This window comes from Morone saxatilis, unplaced genomic scaffold, assembly GCF_004916995.1.
Source record: "Morone saxatilis isolate NCDOM2014 unplaced genomic scaffold, NCSU_SB_2.0 Contig20, whole genome shotgun sequence".
Classification (NCBI taxonomy): Eukaryota; Metazoa; Chordata; class Actinopteri; family Moronidae; genus Morone; species Morone saxatilis.
In genome coordinates, this window is record NW_023339763.1 from 22,719,308 (window position 1) to 22,730,338 (window position 11,031).

Below are 11,031 nucleotides of genomic sequence, written 5' to 3' on the forward strand. Positions count from 1 at the left end.
CCATGATATTAGTTCAGTAATATTTAAATGTCAACAGTAAAAGCACCCTGTGTTTGAAAACATTTGTGGCTCATTCATTCATTCATTCAAGTGGAGCAATGACTTATGCAGGGGTGAAGTATGTGTCTCAGCTTTCCATTCCCAGTTTATACCATTCCAACACTGTTCATGGAGCCCAGTATGCAGAGATATTCTAATACACTCGGCGAAAATAGACACTTTATCTAAAACAGAAATAAACAGAAACCGAAAGCTGGGGGAATGGGATGCATGGGAGGTACATGTGTGGCAATGTGCGTGTTGAACGTGTTGTTATTCTGAACCCCTTCCATGTCAGCGAATGGTTTGGTCAGAATGGGATGCGTTCGTTCATCTAGTTTTCATATGGTAGCATTCACAATACGACACAGACCCATGAGTGGAAAGATAATGGAGTGGCCAATCAGACCCCCCCCCCCCAATTAAATCTCTAGTGGGGGCCTTGCAGTAAACTGCTATTTATTTATCTTCACTTTGACCGGTTTCTGTTATTAAATGTTGGAACATTTGTTGATGTTATTTTGGTACCTTGTCAACAAGTACGATAACAGAACACTCCTTTCCTGCATTATATGGGTTTTGTTTAGGTTTGTGTGTTCTATGGGAAGTGTGTGTTTTTGTGTTTTATACTTGAACTGAAACTACAGTAAACATATTTGCTATAAAAGCACCCTGTGCAGTTTTATTGTAAACAAACAAATGTATGTTTACATTCTGTGTTTCTTACCTAAATACTTCTTAAAGACTAACACACAATGATTGCCCTTCCTCCCTCATGAAATATTTGCAAAGCTGATTTCATTTCAAGTGCATTGTTTACATTGTTTACATCCATGTTTTCTGGCTTGCAGTCTTTTTCCTCACAGCCTTAACTGTCTAAAATGTTTGAAAATGAGATTATTCATCAGCTCCACAGTCTGAAAGGTGTTTTTTCATCCCATTGTGAACCAAATAGGTGACCTGAGCTTTGATATATTTTTCTGTGAATGAAATAAAAGTGTCCATCGGCTCCTGCGGGCCACAGTATATGACTCGCTGCTGAGCTCATTGATTATAATGCTCTTTATCTAGGAAGTCGCTGCCAGTTGGCACAGTTACCAGAGAGGAACAAGAAAGCTGTTTTCAGCGTAGAAAGTAGAAATGGCTTAACTCCCACTAATAGATTATGGCTTTAGATCAACAAAGATGCTGTCAGTGGGATATTTGATGGACTTTCATGCTGGATAGGATTTCTGAGAACAGCAGGAGACTCTGGAGTAGTCGAGGAGGATTTGGGAGAAGCAGAGGAATTATGAAATAACAAGACTGGCGGTGCAGAATCCTCACTTACACACACACACACACACACACACAAACACAGCAGAAGAAAAAGCAAAGACAAATGTCTCCAGTAATATTAGAAGTGAGTTTTATTAATCACAAATAGAGTGGTTGTAAAATGAACAAAAACAGCCCCAGCAGGCCCCAAACAGACATTCTACTGTATGTGAGTTTGGTTCAGAAAATCACGTTTTCTTACATGATGTACCGGTCCTCAGTTAGTAACAGTTCCTGGATCAGTGGAGCGCTGCTATTCTTAAGAAACACAATGGTGAGTTAGCTTGGCTTAACCTTCCCACTGACACCGAACACAGAGTGGAAACCACCTCATACTGTGGTGCACAGGATGCACATCACATCTCACTGGGATGTAAATATAATCTCTATCACCACTGCTTTACAACACACAGCCAGATTACAGACAGACTCACTCAGGACTGTCTGCGGGCTAAAAATAGGCCCACATGTAGCTGCTGTACATGGTTTCCTGTTTGCTGTTTGACACCGTGTATGAACTCTGCTTCATAATGCGCTCGTACTGCCTGAATAATTAAATGGTAAATGGACTGTATTAGAGCTCCATTACAGCTGCACGACACTTTCACAAATACTGAGTCAACTCTCGACCTGAATGTCGCATTTGTTTCTGAAAGCAGCGATGGGTTTCAAAATCACTGCCCCGGCCGGCGGTGGTGTTAATGACAAGCACACCTCAGTTAGCCAGGACAATGCGTCTGCTCAAACGTGTTTTAAACCACAGCTCATATACAAACTTCCCTGCTTTGGGTATCCATCTCTTTTTTTCTTTTGCCTAATAGTGCTATGTGTCTTTACCAAAAATAATTCCCACTATATTTAGGCACTAATATATTTCTATGTCTACTTCAACAGGTCTAAACCTTCAAATCTATGAAAAAAAAAGCTATTTACAAGTTTGCAGATACGTATGTAAAGAAGGGGTAGTGGAGATTTGCAGTGACATCATTCCTCTCAAACGCCGTGCTTGTGGTTGAATGAATGCGGAGCCTCCGACGGTATCGACAGCAGGAGAGAGCGTGGCTGCAGAGAAACTGGACTACTTTAAAGGCAGAAGGCACTTAAGAGGAATGAAATTTGTACAAATGGAGAGGGGTAACGTTATGCAACTGTGTGCTGCGTGACCGTATGGTTGACCTGTAACAGTAATTGGGTTAATAGTACACTTGGAAACGTTTTCTCTTGCTTCCTTAATGCAACATGTTAACTTGGAAAAAGACTGAGCAGTGTTGACAACTTCCTATGTGCAAATGTTGGGCAGATCGTCTCTACCACGACTGATGCTGAGCTAACATTCCACCACGATTCAAAGACATTCATAACAGCTGAACAAGAGATTCAGGAGAGCAGCATGGGAGTTCCACGAATACTGATGTGTACCGTGTGTGTGAGCTCAAAAAGATGACGAGAAGGAGCCAAAAATAACAGAACTTTGAACCGCTGAGCTGTTTGTTCTGAATACCTTTTTCCAGTCACGACTGAATTTGCCATGCTGCTGCTCAGACGCTCCCGAGCCTGTGCTATGAATGATATGATACAATGTTAGCTTTACTCAGTCTTACAAATGGAAAGAGTTTCATATCGCCTCAAATAGGATTATTTTTTTTTTTTTTACATCTTTCACCACTTCACATAATTAATCTTGAGAGAGAAAAAAGAACAAAAATCTATATACAATCAGTACAACTGTTAACCCTCCAGACCACAGCTGTGTGTTACTGGAACACTGTAAGGTCAGCTCTGTGTACAATATGAGCTTCAGTCAGAACTGCTAAAGCATGTAGTCGCAACTAAAGGTTAGAAATGTTAGATGAGCTCTTCTCTCTATTTGGCTCTTCCTAAGTCCCGCCCCTTCCCGCTCTGTGCTCCAGTAACAGTTGAGCAGGCCTCAGTCAACTTTCTCCTGAATGAACCGCCCTCTCTCACTGGCTTACCCTAATAATCTTACCTTAACCCCAAACCGTCCCACTCCTCATACCTAAACCTAACCAAACCAAGCAAGTGCAGGTAACGAGCACTGACCAATCAGAGGCAGACTACTTGCCTCGTCTATGTTGAAAAGACGGTTAAAAGATAAAAGAACATATATAGTCAGATGTGAATATATACGATGCTATTATCTTTTCACCATCTTCAAAACATGGTTGTCTTTTCAACATAGATTAGCCTAGCACATATCATATCTCAGTACAGCAAAGGAGAAAGCTGAGTGAGGCTTGCTCAACTGTTAATGGAGCACAAAGCAAAAAGAGGCGGGACTTAGGAAGGCTCATTTAGCCAGGTATTAGCAAAACTAGTTTGTAAACATCAGCAAATATCAACGTCACGTCAAAGACTGTGTTCTGTGATTGATGTGGTCTGCCTTACTGTATTTGTTTGTCTGTGAGTTGGGGTATTTAATAATCATATAGGGTTGTTTAACTGTCACTCACAATAACAGAAAGGTCTTTGTTCTCTATCAGGTCATCTTATTTGTTTCTTTTTAGAATTCAAATAGAGGCTTTTACACAGTAAAATGTCAAAGTACCATGTCTATTTTTTAAGTATTACAACTTTTCAGGCAGATCTTTTAGTTTAGGTTGGGTCTGGAAGGTTAACTTACAAACCCTGTCTTAATAATATTATTATTATCATTATTAATAGTGTAATACTGAACGTATGTATGACAGCAAAACTCTATCCTGGACAGTAAATTCAATATATACAAGATTAACAGCAAGCAGAGAAGGACACTTAAAATCAAGAAAATGCAGCACTGATTGTGTACAGTGTTTCACAGCATTTGACTGGCACTCTTCAAAGCCTCTGACAAAGACTATCTACAAACATTAACATGGAAGTCTCTCACAACAGAAGCTGGGCATTCCCAGAGGAGAAATTAAATATGTAAGACCGCCGATCAAGAACCACATCTTGATATGCTAATACGAGTCATTTTTCATTTGTCTTTCTTTCTTCCAATTGCAAAGGTGTAAATGCTTACAGCTTGATGCAAAGTGGTTAAAGTGTTACATATTTTTTTCCACAACCAAATAAAAAAAAAACACATGTTAGTATTTTACAAATATTTAAAAAAGTAAACCTTTATCTATAGGCATTTTAAAATATATTCCATCAAAAATAGTCTGACAAATTTCAACAGTAGAAAAGAAATGTTGTACAAATGAAGAAAAGATTTGAAGCTAAAACGTTTTACAGTAGAAAGGTATCATGATAGACTGACTTTGGAGGAAATAGACTCCTCCTTTTCTACCTGGCTGAACAAAGAAATGTTTCATTTTCTCCACCTTGTTAGGTGTTTCAAACCATGCAATAACTGTAAAGTAAGAACTCCATAATTTAGCTAAAGAATTCAGTTGGTGGTGATAAAAATTGACAAATGAATCTCAGTCCCTACATGTGTAATAGTTTTACATATTGTTGTCCTGTGGAATCTTGTCACCTTTGGCAAACTTGAGTAGTTGGATTTCAGTCATGCTAAGAGCTGAGAGCATGAACTGTGGCAGCTCCGTGGTCAGACAGCGTGGAGTACAGTCCCACATGTCATGTCTTTCACTCAGCACAACGCCCCTCATCATCTTCTCCCTTTTTCAGATCACAAATGACGACTTGTGTCGGAAATCCCCCTGCAGAGAACATACAGCCAAACGGGAGCAGTAGTTAAGAATTCATCATATTGGTTCCATAGGAATACACATATTTTCCTTCCACCTTCCTCCTCTGCTTTAATGAATATATGCCCTTATTGTGTTTTGGGAGATTTTACTTTCTCTAACTTACTGCTCTATAAAATAGGAATTTGTTTCATCCTTCATATTTTATACACAGTCTATACACCTGTTACCCATATTCCACAGTTCAAAGGCTGATCTGGAGCTGGCGCCTAATCTTGAAGCAGTTATTCATTTTTCAACAGTCAAAGAACTGGCTCCTAACCAACCGCAGAATGGATGGGGGTGCCTCGTGGCCAGCCAGCTATGCTTTCTACGAACCTAACACTGATGTGATAAATTAGTGGCTATGCTTGCTTGGTTAATGTAAGCTGACCAACAGCTAGCCAGCTAGTGAAACCTTGGTCACAATAGCTAAAGTTGGAGATGTATACAGCAAAGCAACAATGTGGCTCTATGGTGGCCCTCTAGTCTGTGGACAAAGGCTTGCAAGTTGATCCAACTGATCCAACTAGCACTAGGTTGGCACTGGCAGAAAGGGGGTGTGTGTAGATTGACAACGTACACAAAGACAGGATGCATGTGCATTCTTTTATTCAGACTGGTTTGTTTTTGGTAAAGAGCTCCACTCCCACAAGTAGACACACGTTAAATCAGCCGTTCACATATCAATACTTCTGTCTGCTCCACCACTTGAGAACTTCACAGAAGAAGTGCAGTTATATATATGTACGGCTGTCATTAAGCATGACTGTGGTTATTTATAGCACACATTAATTTATCACATGTACCTGTAAACGGTATTAGACGTCCAAGAACGATAATCAAATATGCTGACTGGATTGCCGTTCAGCAGCCTAACATGCCATCATTTACAAAGTATACAGGTTTCTAGAGCTCACTACTATCTACTGACCTCATCCTCTGTCCTGACGTAGTCCACTCCATCTCCTTTAGCTGGAACCTTGTAGCTAAAAGACACAAAGCACATTATGGTCCCATGGGTGACAGGCTGAAGTAGTGCTGGTTTAAGAGGAATACATGTATTTGTTGATCATGTGAAGGGGAGGATGTCTTACTTGTTCCCCGTCTGTTTTTGGCTGGAGAAGAAGCCTCGCTTGTATGCACAGCAGATGCCCACCGTTATACATAAGAGCACTACGACCACCACCAGCACCCCCAGTGCAATCCCAACAACATCTATATCATCTGTGGAGTTCAAGCAAGAAGGCACGAATCAAACACTGACATGTGGGTTAGCCTTAAAAGATAGGATGACAGAGTTGAGTATAGTTACATCAGGCCTGATGATTTATTTCATCACCACGTAGGACGTATTTTTGTATTTGCGAGAGACTTACAGACTTCCATCTGCTGGGATGGACACTCAGAGTGTCCTGCATCGTTCTTCGCTCTGCAAAAGTACTCGCCTGCATCTTCTTTTCTGACTGCGATGAACTTCTGCATCGGAGGAAGCACAAACATAAACCTGATTAATGCAAAGCCCCAATCTAATACTCATACTGTCAATGTTGGTTTAGTCAATAGGTGTTTATAGAAGGTTCAGAATATATGGGATTAGGATCAGTTCTATTTCGATTTGTGTGTGTCGCTTTTTACAATATATAAAGGCAGCATGCAGGTATGGAAGCCCATTTTTGCCAACGTGGTGGAAAAAAAGGGATTCTGTAAGTCATAAGTTTCCCAAAATATTGACTTAGCAACGCAAAATAATGACTTACTATCTGAAAACAATAAACTATCTCAATATTTTGACAATAGTATCTCAAAAGAATTTCAGATACTAAACCAAAGTATTGAGAACGTTTCTCATTATTTTCAGATACTAAGTAACATTCCGTAACACTGGCAGAAATGGGCTTCTATATACAGGTGCAGTCAGCATGGAGGCAAACACCAGTTACTGTGAGTGGAGGAGTGACATTCGCATTTACATTCTCTGTGATAACCATGTGCCCATGTCCGGAGACGATTAAACATGAAAATTCAACAGAACTGGTGAACTGCTGTCTGGTTCTGATAAAAGCACGAACAAATGAAGAGACTCAGTGGTCAGAGGTGTTCTTTGCTGATATCAGATGGAATCCTCTGGGATTGAGTGAATGAAGAGAGCTCCATATACAGCTTAACTCTACTAAAAATGAACCCCAGTCGTGGTGCCGTCCGTCTTTAAGGCAACATACCAGAGAAGCTTGTGGTGCTGTATTACACTGACCTTTTAAAAACAGTTATGTTCAATTTTGGTCTCCAACTTTTGTGCAAAACAGCTTCTGAGTGCAGTACTTTTAAACATTTTACATTTATCAAACATGGCTGAAGGGCAGTCAGGTCAGTAGGCACTGGGCTGTGAGATTCTGAATGGAGCCAGCAGTGTCTGGTTGGTAATTTCTTGCAATTACGTGTTTTGAACGGTGATGAGTTTGCGGATGTTGTGCTCCGTAGTGGGAGTTTAGAATTGTTCTTCTGTTTTTTGTTTCTTTGTGGTTATTATTCTTGGCTTTTGTTTCTTAGTATTTCATATAGTGTTTTATGTGGTGTCTGTTTTTTCACATTGTGTTACCTGCACATTACTAGTGACCTCTGCCCTGCTAAATAAACAATAAATAAATAAAACTGTGGCTAGTTTTATCAGAGATGCATTAACATTAAGTCTAATTTTGGGTTTGAAACAAGATTTCTAAAATATTTCAATTAATGAATTTATTATTGTTATATTCTCTTTTGGTATCTAAATATATATTATATATATTTGTGAAAGTTTTGCTTTTTTATATTTTTTTATTTTCAGGAAAAAAATCTTGTAAAACTGCACAATAATGCAATTTGGAATAATTAAAATTATCTCTTCAATAAACTAATGAAAGAAATGAATGAAATGTTGATTAAGTAAAAAACAAAAATTCTTGTAAAAAAGTGATCCAACTTTTCCTGGCTAATCTGATACAAAATAATGGATTTCACAAACTGCACTCCTTACAGCAGGGTGTGGGCAGTATTTCCTCACATGGGAGTAGCAGAGCGGAGTGATAACTGTGTTCTAGTGCTCTAAAAAAACAGTCAAAACAATGAAAACTTTAATGGTTTTGTTCCGTTTAGCTTGCACCACCTGTACTACAGTTTCCCATAAAGATAAATACTGGAGTATCTCTGATGCGTCACATCTTAGAGGCCAGCGTGAAGGTTGACAGGAGAGCGTTGGAGGCGAGCCGCTGAGCAGATCGAGCTGTGCTGGAAAGCAAGTGAGAATTGAGGAATGTGCAAACGAGGACAGCAGATTCCCCTCGTGGCTCAAGCCCCTCTCGCACCATCAACTGTCTCCCCAAAATATCTGCCCCCGCCCCTGGGCGTCGGGCCACCGTCCCCGCTGCCCCGTCCCCTTGCCGCTCATGCGTGCCCTTGTCCAAACACATGCGCGCACATACTAACCAGAGTTCCTGTCTCTGTGCTGAGCGAGTATGAAGAGTTGATGAACTTGAGGCTGGTCTTTGAGTCCTGGGGTATCTCCTCCCTGTTCTTGAACCACTGGTACTGAGACTTGGGGAAGCCCTCCTCCTCCACGCAGCTCAGCTCGGCCGACTTCCCAAAAGGCACTGATTTTGGGACGCTGCATTTTGGCACCATGGGCTTTACTGTGGTGACAGAACATATGATCAGAGTCTCTCTTAGGGAGCTTTACACCTCAGTTGAGTTTTTATAACACAACAAACGGACACATTCTTTCATGATGCTGCTGGTTAGATGCTGTCAAAAAACACAATGTCACCCTGGTTCACCGTACTGACAGGACAGGGTACAGGATTTTTGGCCTGTGCCAGAAAACGCCACCAAAACACGCAGCGCTTGCTTTCTTTAGAGCAGAGCAGATGCAGTTTCAGAGGTTTCCTCTTATAGCCCAGAACACGCCTTTGCAGCTGGGCAGGTCTGGTCATAACACATCGTACGTATGCCAAAGGGTTGGTGCGACCTACAACACGGTTTCATCTTACAGCATCTAAAGTGTGAATCACTAAGCAAGGTCTCTCTTTAAGGGCACAATAATTGCCAGACACTTTATCGTATTTTCTGTCTCATGTCTTTGACTCTACACATGCAATGTAGGCCTAAAACACACACACGCACACAGATTAATCGATGATGCAGGTAAGTCTGAGTACCTCTTACAACGAGGTCAATCACAATCTCATCAAATGACTTCTGGTCATCAACTGCGGTGACCTCACAGCGATATTTGGCTGTGTCCAATCTGGTGGCATTGGTTATCAGTAATGTGGCTGGTTCTCTGATCTCCGCTCTGTGCTCCAGGTCACCTGTTGGAAGAAAAACATGTTACTAAATGTATCAACAGTAAAAAAAATAGGAGAGACTGACATTAGGCTTGTTCGTGTTATACATTACCGACGATCCTTTCGTGAAAGTACACATAACTTGGTCCCTCGTTTGTTATCTTCTTCCATTCAATTCTGGGACTGGTTGTAGAAATGGACTCAATCAAACACGATAACTCAATTTCTGCAGGATGGAGAAAAAAGCGAGTGATGTGACTGATGTGAAAAACAGTTTTTGCCCTTTCTGCGGGGTATTTGTGAACTGGCTCTTACTGTCAAACTCGTTGGTCCATGGCGAGTCGTTGTTTGTTCTCAGGACCACTGCTAACGCGCTAAAGTAGCCTGCAAAACAAGAGAGAAGAGGCGATGCAACGTGAGACTCTCCAGAGCATGAATTTTCATGATACCCTGATGATCTCATGCTACATGCACAATACCAGCTGACATCCACTGATGTGCGCTGCTTATTTTAACACTCTCCTGGAGTTGTTTGTAACATGTTCGCTCATCTTCAATTTCACAAACACAATTAAGATAAACAGTGAATCCCACATCAGTGCGTTGATCATCCTGTTCTGTTACCGTCCATCTTCCATTTTTAGTTGTGTTGGTCAAACCATTGTGTGTGTCTGTGTGTGGGTGGGGGGTGCTGTTTCTATGCACAGTGGATAATTGCGCAGGGAGGCATGTGACCTTTTCAGGGCAAGCCCCCCATGCCGATAGTTCAACCGCCTGCCGAGCCCTTCTCTCTCCCTCTTTCTCTCCCTCTTTCCCTCCCTCTTTCTCTCTCTGAGCCTGATGCTGTTGCCCATGTGGGACTAATGGTGCAAAAGCACCCTGCAAAGATCTGTGTTGGTATGTGGCGGAGGGCTAGGGCCTTGGGAGGGGGCACTACTGAGTCATCCTAACAGCCTATGGTCCACAAACAAATCCACATGACTGTTAACTGAAGAACACGCTCATGAACCCTTTCAGAGAATGAATGATGGTGTGGCTCTTGGATGCAGGGTCACTTTGTTTTGTACTGTCACTGAAAATCTATGGAATTCCTACTGTCCATTTGTGTAAGCTCTCTTGCTGCCAGCCCTGGTCTGAAACAGAGTAAGAGGTAATAATGACATGATTCATAACTCCTGTCATGGATTTTCTTTTATTTAACAGAGACTTTAAGAGGCTGTTTTCACATTTTGTACATCTGGTGTACAGTATACAGGCCACTCCAGATAAGATACATATCAGTGGTCCATTGTGTAGAAACTGATTAGAACATCAAGGTGACCTGAATTAGAATATCATTTAACATAATTGTAGTGTGATATATTTTCAGAAGATGTCCAACTTTGGATCATTATCAGGTGGACAAAGCATCAAATTTTAAATAGTGCCAAGGCATGGAATCTGATTGCAACCCCCGCCTGCCACTGGTGCCCCATACCTGAATCAGACAGTGATAGGTAGAGAAGAATAAAGAAGAATGAAACACAGTAATAATAACTAATAAGCAGTAACTAATAAGCCAACAGGCTACAATTTGTTTGATAAAGGTGAACTGTGAGACAAACAGCATTATAATGAAGAGCTGCAGAGATACCCTGGCCTACAAATTGTGTTCTCCAGAT

General features: G+C 41.1%; 1 protein-coding gene across 1 annotated transcript; it reads right to left on the bottom strand.

The window, feature by feature from the left end:
• Positions 1–1,425: 1,425 nt before the first annotated feature.
• Positions 1,426–10,000, bottom strand: LOC118331376 (junctional adhesion molecule 3B-like). Its single transcript, XM_035666256.1, has 9 exons — positions 9,850–10,000; positions 9,686–9,754; positions 9,483–9,596; positions 9,242–9,394; positions 8,514–8,716; positions 6,428–6,527; positions 6,146–6,275; positions 5,983–6,037; positions 1,426–5,021 (listed from the first exon to the last, which is right to left on the bottom strand). The coding sequence occupies exons 1-9, from the start codon at positions 9,857–9,859 to the stop codon at positions 4,986–4,988; spliced, it is 870 nt and encodes a 289-aa protein (XP_035522149.1). The 5' UTR covers positions 9,860–10,000; the 3' UTR covers positions 1,426–4,985.
• Positions 10,001–11,031: the final 1,031 nt, after the last annotated feature.